At 42.6% G+C, this 17,206-nt stretch overlaps 1 protein-coding gene across 1 annotated transcript in view; it reads left to right on the forward strand.

Moving 5' to 3' along the window:
- Positions 1-830: 830 nt before the first annotated feature.
- LOC308148872 (voltage-dependent T-type calcium channel subunit alpha-1H-like) overlaps positions 831-17,206 on the forward strand; it is a gene marked incomplete at both ends in the record, with an annotated part of 41,728 nt that continues 25,352 nt past the window's right edge. The window contains 8 exons of the mRNA XM_080520412.1: positions 831-869; positions 1,153-1,286; positions 1,744-1,841; positions 6,180-6,339; positions 8,199-8,511; positions 9,731-9,823; positions 9,946-10,525; positions 15,165-15,541. Of these exons, the coding sequence (XP_080376538.1) occupies positions 831-869; positions 1,153-1,286; positions 1,744-1,841; positions 6,180-6,339; positions 8,199-8,511; positions 9,731-9,823; positions 9,946-10,525; positions 15,165-15,541 (1,794 nt within the window). The remainder of the gene's footprint in view (positions 870-1,152; positions 1,287-1,743; positions 1,842-6,179; positions 6,340-8,198; positions 8,512-9,730; positions 9,824-9,945; positions 10,526-15,164; positions 15,542-17,206) is intronic.

Consider the following 17,206-nt stretch of genomic DNA (forward strand, 5'->3'; position numbering starts at 1 on the left):
ATTTTGTACACTGCAAGATAGACATGGCCGGACCTTTAAATTGGATTCGTCAGCTACCTCAGCATTTCCTCTGGGTTGTTATGGACATCCCAATCGGCTGGATGCGTAGGGCAGATGGACTGCAGGAAAAACTCCAGTAAATGAGAGGAAGAAGATAATGCATGCAGATGATTCTGCGCGGGGCAAAAGGGGTCACTGAATGGTGTGATGAGTATGAAAATAATATGAATCATATGCTTTCAGCCTTCCAAGGCTTCAACTGGACACTATGGGGTGGATGTGTTACCATCATCCTATCATCGCTGCATTGTAATCGAAACGAGCAATGAACTGATATCTATATAACAGTAGAGCCTTAAACAACTCAAAATTCACAACATGACAAGTAAGACTGAAGCTGTTGGGGCAGCATGTGATGTCCAAGCTTTTTACTCAAATTGAGACTCTTAACACCCAGTGAACTCTGAAGGATGCAAAACACATTTGTTTCCGATGATATTTTAAAAAGCTTGGAATTAAATTTGCTGTGTACCGACATCTTGACAAGTGACAGCCCAGGAAGTCTAATTTTGGAAAAGCGAGGGAGACCTGGGTGAAGGCGAAACCGAACGAGCAGACAGTAATCGCCTTATCTCTCTGGCGCATAGCGATTGGGCGACATATGCGTCAATCAACCTGCAGAACGAAAAGTTCAGCTTTTTGCCATGTTGGATTTTATTGCTGTGCATTCTAACTGCTGTGAAATTTGTCGAACACCTCCTTAACCTTGGTTCACATGGTTTGAGCGCGTTAGCATTCTGGCCATCCTGCTGAACTGTGTGACCCTTGGGATGTTCCAGCCGTGTGACCACACCCCCTTCCTGCTGCAGGTAACGCACGCACGCACGCACGCACGCACGCACACACCCACCCACACACACACACACACACACACACACACACACACACACACACACACACACACACACACACACACACATCTGGAATTACAAACTAATTATGTTCAGCTGTGTGACTTTATTATCAAGGGTCTGAGAAGTTTTTGCTTTAATTTTTTTCCCCCCCCACTTAATCAGTTTACACTAATCCTCTGGGTGTGCGCATATCTGTGTGTGCCCATGTGTGTGTCTGTGTGTGTGTCTCTGCATGCAGGCTCTGGATGATGGGATCTTTGTGTTTTTCGCCGGAGAAATGGTGGTGAAGATGGTGGCTCTGGGGGTCATAGGTCAGAGTGGTTACCTAGGCGACACATGGAACAGATTGGATTTCTTCATTGTTATTGTGGGGTGAGTGTTTGACGGGCACACACACCCGCGTGCGCAAAACACACTCGTGTCTGACATTAAATATGAGCCAAAAGTGTGTGTGCATGTGTGTGTTTTGTGTAAAGCTTAGACACTTGTTTAATGCCAGTTAAATGTCAAGCGTGTGTGTGTGTGTGTGTGTGTGTGTGTGTGTGTGCGCGTGTGTGTATATGTGCGTGCGTGTGTGCGCGCCCTTGCTTCGATGCACCGGCAAAAGTGTGTGTATGTGTGTGTGCGTGTTTGTGTGTCTGTAGCTTTACAGAATGACAATCGTATCATTCGGTCCTGAGGGACAAGGACCTCGGTGATTGGTATTTAAAAGGCTACGCATCCCGGGGACTGCGTTCATGCTGGATTCCCAGAAGGTGTTTTGGGTTTGCCAAGGTCGGACTGATCGGGAAGCCCATGACACCACAGTGGCTTTCCCTCTCTCCTGCAGAATGCTGGAGTACTCACTGGACGGGCACAACGTCAGCCTATCGGCCATCCGGACTGTCCGGGTTCTCCGCCCACTGCGAGCCATCAACAGAGTTCCCAGTGAGTTCCCCCCCCCCCTTCATGTTCGTCCCACTCATGCTCAGGACATTATTTTATATTGGCGTACTCTTCATCACAGCACAATGGCTTGCAGCAGCGCACTGTGCGATACTTAACGATGTATCAATATTTTTCCTCTAGTTTCTCAAATATGTTTATATGATATAGGTTTTTGTGTTAAAATATTAGTTTTATATTTTCTTTAAATTTGATATTAAAAAAATACAATATTGCCGATACCAATATAACTTTCCGAGATGAAATATTAGTTATTAGTTAGTAGTTTCAGCGTTGCTACGTTTCCCTATTTCGTGTCTGTCTGCTTCACCTCCCGCAGCCTCTCCTGCCAATTTTTTGGCACCATGAAGACAAAGTTCAAAGCACAAGAAACGACTTCTTTTCAATTACTTTTGTTCAGACAATTGAATATACATGTAATAAATTAATATCACCCTATTTTTAATGCAACAAACTTCTCTAACATTATCTGACCAAAAGTCCACATTTTATGTTTACAATATTGACATTCCTTTCTTCGATTGTGAAAATCTGCTTCGATATATTTTTCTCAGAGGTTAGTTATCAACATAGAAGCCTGTGGATCCTTCTTTGACGGACAAAGTTTAACATGTAATAAAACACAAACTTACCAAAGAGTCACTGTAAATATGTTGTTCTTGGAGCTGGGTCGGCAATGAGGTCTTATGCGAGGAGTCCATCAAGAGGATGTGGCTGAAACAAAAGTACTACCTCCATTGCTACACCCCGACACCGCATACAACACTACTACAATATACAAGTTCTCTGGAGAAAGGGCAAATTATTTGATAAATATGTTAGACACAATCAAAGCTATTTTTAAAGAATTATAGACCTGCAAATACGGGTTAAATGACTGTCATCGCTTCAACTTGCATACTATACTGCACAGGCTTTGTTTTGCCTCACATTAAGTATGGATTGTCTTGGATTATAAAATGTATACAGTAAATCTACTAGTTTGAACATAATCAGTTCAAACCTGATATTGCATTGATGCACATGTGGAAGCTGATCTACTAACAGGGTCACAGAGACACACAAAACAACAGGCACAATCGATGAAGCCCATTTTCCTTCATGAATATGGAACAACATCTAGTGTTCCCACCAGATCAATTATACAGAGAAGAGAGAGAGAGAGAGAGAGAGAGAGAGAGACACACGAGAGTAAGAGGGGTTTCCTGGCTCCCCCGTAACTTGAATTTGTGGGCTTCATGACCAGATATTGTATTGTTGTATCACCTCTTACGTCTTGCAATCTTTTCTTTATCTCGATGGTTAATCTCCTTTTGACTTTGATCTTTGATTTCTTTTTCTTTGCTGAATTCAGATTGACTTTTTCAAAGGCTCTGATTTGTTTGATAACTTTTTTTCAAAACTAGCGTCCAACGTATCACTTCACGTTTGTGTAGGTGGAGGATCAGCACGCAGCACTCCACGGCATTAGCAAGCAAACAAACTGACACAAAACTGTTGTCACTCGATCGTTCTTGCGTAAACAGCATGCAAACTCCCCCCCCCTTTTGAATATTGTGTTATTCTTAGTTTATCAGACATGCGATATGCATGCAATTTGAAAGCGCAATCCTTTTGCATGAACAGACAATTTTGCATGCTTCATGCTGGATGTTATTTTATCAGTTGAGCCATAGAAATACTGTATTTCTGACTAAAGCTAATTAAAAGTCTGTTATGTAGCCTGCAAATATCACACGTTAGATTTCATGTGAACTTCGCTTCATTCCACTTACGTGTTATGGGTGGTGACCTGTCAGAGGTGTACCCTGCAGTCATACATAGGCAGTGAGAATCAGCTCCTGATCTTCAGGACCAAATTGAATGAAGCAGAACAATAAATCAATGGATGGATATTTCTTATTCTAAAATCTACACGAAGGCATGTTAAAAAAGGGAGGAACACTGGCCTCTCTGGCCTTTTCACAAACCACCTCCTGATTGTAAATAATACAGTGATGTTGAGTTGGACCCCCCCCCCCCCCCCCGAACAAAGTGCTGACTAGGCAGGTGACGAATGGAGGCCTCTCCCGACTTGCGGCAGGTCAAAGATCATAAAGAAAAGAAAGCAAACGAAACGTTTAATGTTCACACTGTGAAAACAGCTTGTCTGAACAGGTCATCGACCTGACTGTGGTCCAAGCGGTGAAATCTTTGACTTGCTGGAATTCAGATTAAAGGCATGAACCCAAAGCGAGGAGCAAGAAGTCGCTTCAGCGTCGGCAACGCATCAGCAGAAAAGAAACCAAGAGTTTGCTGATGCCGGTACATTGAAGTCTTCAGAAAGCCACTGAAGAAAATATTAAATATGATGACTGTGCGAGAGTCGTCCAATCAACTGTCGCTGCACATTAATTAGACCGGTTCTTCCCCTGTTCATCACATGCGGAAATATGGTCGGCTGAAAGTCAGCATCCTCATTAGCCACAGACCCAGACAATGAAAAATGCTTCGCCACCCTTATGCTTTCATGCTACACCGTAAATCTCTCTTCACTCCTTGAACCTATTGAGCTACATATCAGTTAAATCCTGAACGTAAACAATTCAGGACACAATGAACACAGTCATGAAAATCATCGGCACTCTCATGTTGCTCTTCGCTCACCACACAAAGTGGCCAACCAACTTTATATATTTATATTTCACGATGCTCTGTGACCTTGGCAAGCTCAGAGTATGTTCTTGTAAAACATTTTGTGTGTTTGAAGTAGCCAGAATCTGAAAATCAGTCTGCAGGAGGAGTTTGGATGTTTGCTCTTCAGTGGAGTGAAGTGGAGGCCAATTAATATTGTTTGAGCTCCAATTGTTCTCCATCCAACTAACCGCTCTGCTTCAGCTTTGTGCAGAATAGATTTAGATATTTCTTCTGTCTAGAAAATAATTTTTTGTGTCTGATATCGACTAATGATTCACTTCATTTTCTTAATGTGCACAGAGCCTCTAATCTGAGCAGAAGAAAGTGTGTAAAGAAATCACCCTCCACCGTGCTCTCTGTAGTGATTAATTTGCTTTGAAAGTCATTGTTTGTTAACGGGACCTTGGTGTTGATTGTCATCCATTCAGTTAAGAAGGGTACAATGTGGAACAGTGTTAGGGCAAACACAGAGAACTGGACACACACATTCTATTTAAAGTTAGCAATGTAACTTAACAAGCTGCTGTAGTTGGAGACAATCCACACAGGCACAGGGAGAACATGCAATTTATTTGAGCAATCTACGTTTTCAAAATGCAGGCTGCAGGCTAATTGCAGACCCGCCAAATGGTCCAATACAGAATGAATTTACACTGTGTAAATATTCCTCCATCTTATAAACTGCTTTATCCAGCTTATCAAGTGGTATTAGAGCCGACCCCACGCACAATGACATTCACACCTACCGGCAACTTAGAGGCCCTCAAATGCGTCATTTCTGAAATGTGGGAGGGAATCTGAGTGCTCTGAGACCTACTAGAGACAACAGAGAATCTCTGCACAGAAAGACCTCAAAGCCTGACCTCAACCAACTCCACCTCCCTGTGAGACCAGAAACCTAACCACTCCTGCAACCGAGTGTACATATGAAAAATTAGAAGTTACGTTAAAGCAAATGTATTATGCAACCATACATGGAATGCCACCCCAGAAGTGAAGAAAGTCTGTCATCTACTCCCCGGATTTGTTAAAAAAATTTTAAAAGTGTAAAAAAATCTAAAATCAAACCCTTTTATAGTGTCATCAGGGGTTTAGCCAATCCCAAACAAGGTCGGCCCTCCCTTTGACCTTCCCACTATTGGGCAGCCTCTGGCCAGTACAGCATAGACACATCAGATTCTGAATGCAGCTCATACGATCCAATATTCAAATGGCTGAAAATCAAGGAAAAGCTGGATTTGGGAAAATAAACTTTGAATACAATGTTTTTGGACCAACGAGACCATGTGAAAGTGTTAAAAAGTTGTTTAATATGACCTCTTTAATTGATGTCAATTCTATCCTCCACGGTCAAACAGTTTGTGAAAACTTGTTAAATCTTCAGCCACCAAAAAGTACCACGCTTTTAACATTTTTATGGAGGGAAACATTTGTGCAACACTGGGAGGCATTGCTTTAAAACTAAGCTAAAAGCATGAAGTTGTTATTTTCGATAGGTTTTAATAGGCTTCATATTGCTGTAGCTGGCTGTAGACTAAACAAACACACCTGTTTCCTAAACTGTTATACTGTTTTAATATTGCTCTCTTTGGTTTATATTAATTTGTATGATAATTGTGTGTGTGTGTGTGTGTACTTTTGCAGGTATGCGCATCCTCGTGACCCTCCTGCTCGACACACTCCCAATGCTGGGCAACGTGTTGGCCCTGTGCTTCTTTGTCTTCTTCATCTTTGGCATTGTCGGCGTGCAACTCTGGGCTGGTCTACTGAGAAACCGCTGTTTCATGGGAGATGATGTCAAAATGTGAGTTACTATGGTAACAGACAGATGTCACAACAAAGGGTTGTGCCAGCCTCATTACTCGGAACGCCGTGTCAAAACTTTGCTTGCAACTGATTAGCTTCTTTCACCCGGCTATTATTTCTAAGCGAGGATCGATAGCACAGATAGTCTGATCTTGTTTGTACTCTAATCAGCTCCGTCTGGGAGGCAGCAAATGTGTAAATGCGTCTCCTTCTGGACCCTTTAAGCATCAGAGATCACAAATCAAGGGATTAAGAGGGCTAAATGAATTTAGCGTGCCGTTACTCAGGGGTTGACTCCCGATGGCCATTTCCAGAGAAAAACCTTCTGCCGCTGCTTCACTGTCCCGCCGATTCTCTTCTCGTATGATCCTGCATGTCATGCTCGATCAACTGTTTGCCGGATGCCAGTATCATCACCCTCCCTCCCAGCTCGGGCTCACGTGTTCAACCATGGTCGCATAATATCTCATATTATCATTCTCACCCTCTGACCTCACATCTGCTCATCTGACCCACTTAGGTAATAATCACTGATGTGCTGTGTTGGGTTGTTGCTGTTCTACATCAGCCAGATGTGAGGAATCAGTGGCTTAAAATGAATATGCACTTTCAACTAAACTAATATTAGCAAGCTATTCTGAAGCAGCAACTTCAGTGAGGTAAACAAAACAAGTGCTTGTCTGTTGTCACTTTGGAGGCAGCCGCATAGTCACAGGTCAGTTTGTTGCACCTCCAGAGGCTCCATCGGCGAATTCCCCTGAAAACGACAGCAGAAACTTTTTCTTTTCTTTGACTTTGTCAAACGAGGCGTAAGTCTCGGATTGCAGTTATTTTATATTTGCATACCCCAGATGTAGCAGCAAAGACAATATCATACGCCCGTTTACTCAGAACTTACCCGTCCCTACATTTTCTGTTTGGCTGTAGCAATTTGGCAATTCTGTAGCAATTCTTTTCTGCTTCATAAACAACCAAATGACCTTCCTTAATAAGAAGCGCGGTAGCAGCAGCTCCCCCCTGCGACCTCTCTCTACACCGCAGATGATTGATTGCTTATCTCTCCTCTGCACCTTCCCTCTGTTTCATTCTTTTCCCTTCATCTATGTTTCTCTCTCTGTTTCCTCATTTCCTTCTTCAGCACCCTTGTGTATCTTACACTGTCTTTCTGTTTCTCTTCCAGAAAACAGACCTTTAACAAATTGATTTATCTCTCTGAGAATCGACTTTACTCGACTACATCCAGAAAGTCGCTCTTTGTACACGGGGTTCATTCCATATTTGGCCTCCCGGAAGCTTGAGGCTTTTTATATCCTTAGTCAGTCTGACTAACAAGTATTATCTGTGTCGCAGAAGCCTAACAAAGCGTGTTTCTTCGGCCATTGTCCAAAATTAATTTGATGAAATTAGAAAGAAAACATCAATGAGCCGTAATGAATACTAAAGCGCCTTCATATTCCTTTGCGTAATCGGTGCGGCATATCGTTAATACCCCCTGCCACGTCAAATATCCATTCATTTGCAGGCTAAAATAGTTGTCGTGGAATGCAGAGTTCATTTGTGTTTTAGTAACATTTGTTGGACACCTCAGTGCCCTATTTCTTTTTTGTGGGACATTTCTGGCTTGATGAGGACAACAGTGTCTGGGGGCTCAGAGCCACAGACAAGGCAGGGAAATGGTCAAAGCACAATGGTGTTTTTTTTTTTTTTTTCTTAGATTTTTTTTTTTTTTAAAGAAACAAATTCAAGGTACAAATCTAATAATCAATACTGTTTAAAGCCTGTGATACAAATGCATGTAGAGTGTACACTGAAGCACTGCAAAACTTGTTTTTGTTTTTTGTTTTTCCCTTCTTCCAGGAGATATAACATATCCTTTCTGAACGGCTACTATCGACCCGATGGCACAGACGACCACCCGTTTATCTGCTCTACGGAGAGAGAAAACGGGATGCTTCGGTGCTCTGACGTGCCTCGGCGCCGTGTAGGCAGGACTCCCTGCGTCCTCGGCGCTGAGGACGCCCATCAAGAGACAGGACTCAGAGTGGATGAGCCAGTGTCCTGTGTGAACTGGTATCAGTATTACAACGAGTGTCGGGCGGGAGAGATAAATCCGCACAAAGGAGCTATTAACTTCGATAACATTGGATATGCATGGATTGCCATTTTTCAGGTAAGCAGCAGGATTTGCTGTATGGAAATACATCTTTAAACGATCAAAGGTTCATTGTTTGTATTGTTTAAAGCAAGAGTATACAGAGAACACATAATTTTTCCCCCTCTGCATGTTTGAGTAAAGTTACACTAATATTCTGGGGTTCATCCACCTTTTTGATTCAGTTTAGTTTCATATAGAGCCAGGGACAACGCAATCATCTCAAGGCACTTTTGCAGAGAAGAATTGGAACTATTTCACATGAGCAAGTAGAGGTGACGGCTTAAAGGGAAAACTCCCTTTTATCAGGAAGAAGCCTGCAGAACTCGATAGAGGTGGAGTCTTTCCAGTCGGGGTTTGGGGATAGAGTGAGAGAAAAGGTTAGGATGGGGACAGAGAGCATTAAACAAACAAACAGATTTTCGTGAGAAGGCAAACTAATCCACTCGCTGAGTGTGTGATATGAGCCTTCAGTTGCCATGGTAATCCTAAATGTTTATTATTTTGACGTCTTCGCCATCCAAAAATTTGCATTAGCTTGCGCTTCTTTATAAGTAACATATTGTGGTGGGGGAGCATCAGAATTACTCCGTAGAAATACATATTTTAAGGAATTATGCTTACATTTCTTTTGTTCTTGCTCATAAGATATTTAGTGTTTATACATTTTGCCCTGAGCATTATTCTCATAGTGTGGTTTTAGTTATTTTATCTGGTGTATTTTTCCAGCTGCAACCTGTCAATGTAGGCAAAGCACATTTAGTCTTGCAATTTTTTAACCACAAGAGGGTGTAATGAGTCATTATAGCAGAAACACGAGCAAAGATTAATCCAAATCAGATCTGGTTAAAGTTCCAGACAACCAGCGGCCTGATCTGCTAAAACTCATAAAAACAAGGACAAATCAAATTTTGTGCCCAAGCAAACAGGCACGTAATCAATATTAACAGTTTCAAGGTTTAATGCACAAACACCGAAAACGGAAAACTGAGAATTGTGTGTGATGTCACTTGGTGTTTCTCTGAGTGAGTCACCTGCAAAAAAAAATGAAATCTATTAATCTAATATCTCGGGAAATGATACCCCAAGGAGACTGGGCCAGACTGGAGGCTGAACAACATCAATTCGCAACAGTGGCATTACACAGACGTTACACATTGTTCCCTTAATGGTTACCCTGAAATGTTCGTGAGACATCACAGAGACTCTCACTGATATGTTGCCTGTTTCCACTCAGGTAATTACCCTCGAAGGTTGGGTAGACATCATGTACTATGTCATGGATGCTCATTCCTTCTACAACTTCATTTACTTCATTTTCCTCATTATTGTGAGTACACACACACACACACACACACACACACACACACACACACACACACACACAGGCGAAAACATGTCCACTTCGCTAAACAACCACTACAAACTTACACGCTGTGTCTTTCCGATCAGGTGGGCTCCTTCTTCATGATCAACCTGTGCCTGGTTGTCATAGCGACCCAGTTTTCCGAGACAAAGCAGAGAGAGCACGCCTTAATGAAATCAGAGCAGCACGCTCGCTATCTCCACCAATCAGCTTCCACGTTGGCCAGTGACAGCCAACCAGGAAGCTGCTACGAGGAGATCATCCGCTACCTGGCTCACCTGGTCCGTAAGGCGTGGCGCCGTCTGTCCCGCCTCTACGCACAATCACGCACGCGCTTTCACTGCACGTGTGCGTGCAGGAAAGCCCAAGGTGTTGGATCTGTCCGGGGGAGCAGCACGGGGGAGATGAATGGACTTGCGCACCGGCACTCAGGCCACGCCCCCAACAACGTGTCACACCTTCAGCAGCTTTATCATCATCATCACCAGCACCATCACGAGCCTCATCAGCCCCAGGCTGAGCCAGCTGTCAGTAATGGGGGAAACGGTTTTAATTATCCCTTCATATCACCTCTCTTCAGTCACCGGGATGCAAAGGACCGGCGTGAGAAGAGGCATGTTGCCACAGAGACCATCAACAGACTGCCACAGCTGGTGCTGGAGCATGGTAAGAGTGATGGAGTGTGTGTGTGTGTGTGTGTGTGTGTGTGTGTGTGTGTGTGTGTGTGTGTGTGTGTGTGTGTGTGTGTGTGTGTGTGTGTGTGTGTGTGTGTGTGTGTGTGTGTGTGTGTGTGTGTGTGTGTGTGTGTGTGTGTGTGTGTGTGTGCGTGTGCGTGTGCGTGTGCCAAGGACACAGGTTCGCACCCTGAGTTTTAGGAAAGCCACATCAGCACCATTGATCTGTTTCATGAAGAACTTTTTCAATGTGCCTCTATTTTTAAGCCTCTCTGGGTGACACCTTTAGGCCAAAGCCATTATCTTTTCTGCCCGGTTGTCCATAAATGCCAGTGTCGATGACATGATATCGCCTGAGTCCTTCAGGGGATTTTGTTTGAAGTCACCTCAAATGATCTGGTCAGATTCCCGTGGTGAAAAGTGTCACAAACACAAATATACACAGTTACAAGAGTCATTAAAGAAGCATAGAGTGTTCAGGAATATAGAAAGTGTATAGAAAGGAAGTGAGTCGATGTAGAGTTTTGAGGTGCAGAGAAACAAACCGTACATCAAGCAAACTGAAAAGGTGTGTCAGGCAAGAGGGAAGAGGAAACGACTCAAGACAAAAGGTCAAGGAACATCTACAACCTTAACAGTTTTCACTACATATTCCTCAGTCATAGCAGTATAACTACATGCCTGATATTGCGTTGGTCTCCTCTGTGCAGCCTGAAAGACAACAAACTGATATGTGCCTTGTATTCTCACTTTCTTTTTTGTTTTTTTTAAGTTCTGCAGTAATTTCAGCTTCAGATTACTTCAGATTACTGAGCTTCAGTCTGTTGGGTCAAACCAGATACGCATGACCCTCTGCTGGTTTGCCTCTTTTCTTCCCTTGAACCACTTTTGATAAATAGCGTCAGTTTGGTAGATGCTCTACTGTAGTTGTCTACTCATCACGATTTGGAAGTGTTAGTCATAACATTATCACCACCAGCTGAACAGTGTGGAGGCCCCACTTCTGCTGCTCGATACTCAGAAAACAGCAGTGATCTGTGTATTCTTTCAGCTCCGGCATTAACTTCTACTGCAGCTACATGAGATTGTCTTGTGGGTCAAACTACACGGGCCAGCTTTCGATTCCCATGTGCATCGATGAGATTTCACAGGTTGAGACTCTCTAATAGGTTCACAGCTTCTTTTTTTTTTTTTTTTACCTTAGACCGCTGTAGATTGGGAAGACCTCACAACAGATGCTGGTTTTTTTTTTGTTTTTTTGTCCTCTTGTCCTTGGAAATAGTCAACTTGCTTGAATGCTCATGCTTGCCCATTTTTCTGCCTCCAGCACATCATCTTTGAGGTCAAACGTTCACATGGTGACTAATTTATCCCAGTCACTAACGCATAATGATCGATGTCCATCACTTCACCTGTCCGTGGTCACAATGTTATGGCTGATCAGTGGATATGAATCAAACGGACAACCTTAGTTTCTGTGGTGTAATTATCACTGTGATTATATAAGCTTATTTTTTATTTCAGTTTTTTTCTATTTGCTCTGAGCGTACCCGACAACACAGACAGTCCCTGTGGGTCTGAGTCATTTATAGCTGCAAGGGCAAGCCTCTGTCCCCAAAGACACAGCAGCTGATTGTTATGAATATTAGGATGAGTTAAAAAAAAAAAAAAATAAAATAAATAAGAGCAGCTTGTTCATCAGAGAGGAAACGACAGTGACTAAATCGGCGGTTGGGTTTTGGTGGTTGTCCAGTTGTTGAGCAGCAAACAAAGTCCAGTGACGCTGCCCCACTGTGCACTGACACGGAGATGAGAAGGGAACCTGTTGCAGAGAAACCTCATCAACAAGAGGCGTTCTGCTCATGCAAAGAAATACATCTATTTAAATAAGGCAGTTTCTCGCCACCAAACGATTCCATGAACTGACAAAATAACAAAATTTATAAATTAATAACATTTGCTGTCCTTCAGGCAGTGAATGCCACAGTCGTTTTGATAACGTTTATATTTTCATTGTGAAAAATCTTAATTTTTAATACTAAGTCAACTCTTTTGGGTCTGACCTTCAGTTGAAATGGAATAAGCAGATCTCTTTTCTGATGTATTGAACTGTATATCGACGTCTCAATTCATGAGACTATTGTAACCTTTGATGCAGTAAAAGCAAGTTTAAATGTGCCTTATTTGGGGAATGAACAGAAAAGGTTCTGCTTGCTTAAGTCGGCACAAATCTCGGCAGGTAAAGTGCATTAATACTACAACCAGCCGGGCCAATACAGATTTGGAGATTTCATACATAATAAAGCTCAATAGTGTTGTAATCTCAATCCGTGAGTGGACAACAAAACACTGTCATCCCTTATAACACCATCTAGGAAGTCAAATAAAAGATCAACACTCAAATGAACCCCTCTGTTCAAGACCAAGTATGAAGTGTTCAAACATAATTGATCCAAAACACTCCTCAAAGTTTTACACACTTTTATACCCACCCTGTGCCTTGTACTGCATGTTTGATTCCCTGAAATGTCAGCGGGAGCAATACAAGGCAGATAATCATAAAAATGACTTAGAACAAGACACTGGAAGCTCTTTCCACAATATTCTTTGGATTACGTCTGATTGCACTGCAGATTGAAAAGCCTTATTCTTGTAATACAATGTCTCTTTATTATGGTGCCGCACTGTGCAGAAGTGCTCATAGCATTATGAGAAAACAAAAACAAACAAACCCCAAAAAAACATTCAAGAAAGCCAAAGCAGTGTGTCTTTGCTGAGATAATGTCAGGTTTTGATATTCAGACCACATACTGTTTTCGTTCTGAAAACATTGAAACATTGACAACCCAGTGGTACGGACACATGAAACATACAACACAAGTCTGCTATGTACTGTATTTCAACCATTTATAATATATCAATATTGTTTCTAATACTTTTTTTTTACATTGTGTGCCATCATCCGACAACAATATTAGTCATAATGAGAAAAAAAAAACTTAATATCAATTTCTGGAAACACTTTTGAAATGTTTGAAATCCTGATAAGCATTTATCATCATTATGTGACTCATCATCTTACAGTTGTTTAGAGAAAAAAAATCTGAAAGATATCAAATATGGTCACTTGTCCATTAAAGGGTTAAAAAGATCCCCAAGTGTGATTTATTAGGATTGTTAAATGTGGGATTTAAAGACCCCTTCTGATTTATGTATCCTTTCATCACTCACTTATTTATATGACACTGGGAGTGAGGGTTTAAAATCAGACTTCCTCTCTCAGTGATTAACGCAGGCCGGGAAAAAGCTCTTCATAATCATTGTATTTTCAAAATGTAAGTTTGTCACAGCTGTATACTCTCATGCATTAAGTGTGTAACTCTACTCTTATGCCACTCTGCTATTCTTCATCCACAACAACAGAGCTGTTTGTGTGAGTCAATGAAACAGTAGAGGAACTTCCATTAGCTACAAAGACAACTTTACAACAAAATGTATTTTAGCATTCCACAATGTGACGGCCATCTTGGAAAAGCATCCCAGAGTTAACCCTCAGGACACCATCACTTAGGGAGCCGGTCTGGATTTCCAAGCCCTGAGGCAACTGGAAATCAGCTTTGACATGTTACTGAGTTCTAATATGTGTTCCAGTAAAAAATTGAAAACATCTTGAATTCACTACAATATCATACAGATATTATGAGTTTTTATTCTTAGTTTGAGCCATGTTGCAAAAAACCAGAAAACATATTTGAAGCTCTTTGCCCTCAGTTATCTCTGACTCCAAACCGAAATAATCCCGATAATCCTGACATCATCTGTATGCTGGTTTTCAGTTGTTGCAAAGCTTCACTCTGTTTCAGGAGGTAGTTGGTACAGGCCTCGCACACTCCCCATGATGAGCAAACTGGACTTGTTATGTAGAATTGGCTAAGTAACAGAGAAAACACACATCAAACTTTAATAGAGTTGGGTAATAAATTTTAATTGTAACGGTGGTGCTTCCTACGCACCGAACGGTGTATTATTCAGGACGCTATTACATGCACGAAGGGCCACGGCTGTAGATAACTGTGTTTTCTGCACATTCACTGGAATTGCGTCTCACAATTATCTATAGACACGAACCGAAGACTGACAAGATTGGATTTACTATATCAGTCCCCAGTGAAACATGAATTTGTAGTAATTGTGATGACAAGTGAACTGTTCGTGCAAGATTAGTGTTTGTTGTTATGTCATCGGAGCACTCCTCCTGAGCGGCTTGCTAATGAATTCTGCTGAAACCCCCCCCATCTCCGTCTCTCCCGCACACGCACACGCACACGCACACGCACACGCACACAATCACACACACAGGCGCATCCCTGTTCTAATAAAACTGCTCTCCCGCTGCACAAAAGCGTCCCAACTGCACAATGGTTTCCATTTTATTGAATTTTTGTCTCCTCGATTTGAAAAGAAGGTCCCCTCCTTTACAGAGCGATGATTATTTTTTAATGCCACAATGTCTACATGAGTGCATGCTCTAGATGTAGTTTTTTTCTTCTTCTCCTTTTTAACCATGCCCTTGCGGGTGCATGATTTATGTGGCTCATGTCTGTGTCACCTCCTGTCTCATGTCTGTGCAGGTGGGTGTGCTGGGCATCCTGCGCTGCTGTTGCCAGGTGAAGTCCCTGGAGAGTCCTCGGTATGCCCGTACTGCATCTACTACAGCCAACTCACTGACAGTGAAAATGTAAACGAGCCACCTGAGGACCACCAGCACGGACACAGCAACTCATGTCATGGCAACAGCCCGTGTCACAGTAACAGCCCGTGCCACTGTAGCAGCCCCTGTCGCGGGGACGCACAGGCGCCTGAGCCAAAGAAGTGGCTGTGGGAGCGATGCTGGGCTGCCCCCCGAACTAAACTGGAACTTATTGTCGGCAGCAGATACTTCAGCAGAGGGATTATGATTGCTATCCTTATTAACACGCTGTCGATGGGCATAGAGTACCACGAGCAGGTATGTCATGTGTCGCGCGGTGACGCGCGCACCCCTTGCAGATTGGATGTGACTACGGTTTGATTGAAAATTGATGTGCTAATCACTGTGTTGGAGTATATAAACCTACAATCCAATCAACACTTACAGCAGTCAGCATATGGGATCGTTGTGTGTGTGTGTGTGTGTGTGTGTGTGTGTGTGTGTGTGTGTGTGTGTGTGTGTGTGTGTGTGTGTGTGTGTGTGTGTGTGTGTGTGTGTGTGTGTGTGTGTGTGCAGGCATGTATCAGGAGATGGAGAAACTCATAAGACCTGAAGTGTTAATTAAAGCGTGACCCTGGGACAGGAGAGAGAGAACGAGCAGAGCAGAGACTAGGCAGAGGGAGGAGTGAGTGAATGATGGAGTGAGGCGGAGAAGGAAGACAGATCTGACATTGTGATTGGCTGAAAGGCCGCGGAGGACTGCGGAGGGCAAGGGATGATTGCATTTGGTCCATTTTCTGCATAATATGACAGATCAGAATGGGCTCGGCTTCTTCAATGAATAATGTTTAAGGACAAGGGCTGCCCTATTTCCTCCTTTTTCATGACTTGCGTGTAGAAATCGACAGTGTCGACATAAGAATGAGTTTGATAACATAAATCTGAAGCTTAAAGGAAAAAGAGAAAAAAAAAATCGATATTTTAATTTGTGCGAGCAGTGATGCTCAGTGTGGAACATGGCCGAGACCCTTCGATTTCTGGGCAGAAGCTCCCTGTCAGACGGAGGTCGCCGAGCATGCGCAGAGGCACACTTGCTTGTTTACACTGCTTTGTTGGTCTGACAAGCTGAGAAAAACAAACTGCAGTCTCTGCGTTCGCTGTAATGAATAACTGTCATCCGCGGCTGAAATATGTTTCCTTCTTGTGGTTTTACTGTCATGGATTTGGTTAACAGCAGCTCCGGGCCACCGAGGGAGGTCATTTTAGCCTTTGGTCATGCAGACAGAGCACCAGTTGTTATTAAGATTTGTGGATAATGCCAGCGCGAGTCGTTATTGACATAACCATGACTTGTTCACGGTTTTGAGTCTCAGAAACAGCAAAGCGTTGCTGCAATATTACAATTATTGCAAAATATGTTTCTCCCAGTAGATGTACTTTGTTTTATTTTAGATCTTGTTGAAATAAGTACATAAGCCTTTCCCCCGACCAGTTACGCAAAGTGAGCTTGAACTTTGAAGTATTGTTTTGACCATTAAATAGTAATAAATCAAACAGGGAAATCTCCAAAAAGCTTGTTTTTATCCAGTATTTTTCCAGTCAGACATGTAATTTTTTTGACAATAGAGAAGGCCTTGCAGGCCTGCCACTGCAAAAATGTCTTCAGCTCTAAGACCTGTGGTGGTTTTCTTGCATGTCCTGCCCTTTTCAAATCCCCCTACAGAACTTCAAATGAATTTAATTATGGGCTGTTTTTTTTTTCTTGACACGGGCCATTTTATAACCCCTCATTTCTGCTTTTTGAGAGGTTCCTTGGTGAATAATGTTGTGTGCGTCTTTGGATTATCATCCTGTTGAAAGGTCATCCTCCAGATGGCCTCTCACAGTCGTCAAGCACTCGTTGACAAGATGCAGAATTCGTCGTTGAACTAATAATTACAAGCTGCTGAGTCCCGGAGGCAGTGAAACCACCCAAGAACATCG

This window comes from Blennius ocellaris (genome assembly GCF_963422515.1).
Source record: "Blennius ocellaris genome assembly, chromosome: 3".
In the NCBI taxonomy this organism is placed as follows: domain Eukaryota; kingdom Metazoa; phylum Chordata; class Actinopteri; order Blenniiformes; family Blenniidae; genus Blennius; species Blennius ocellaris.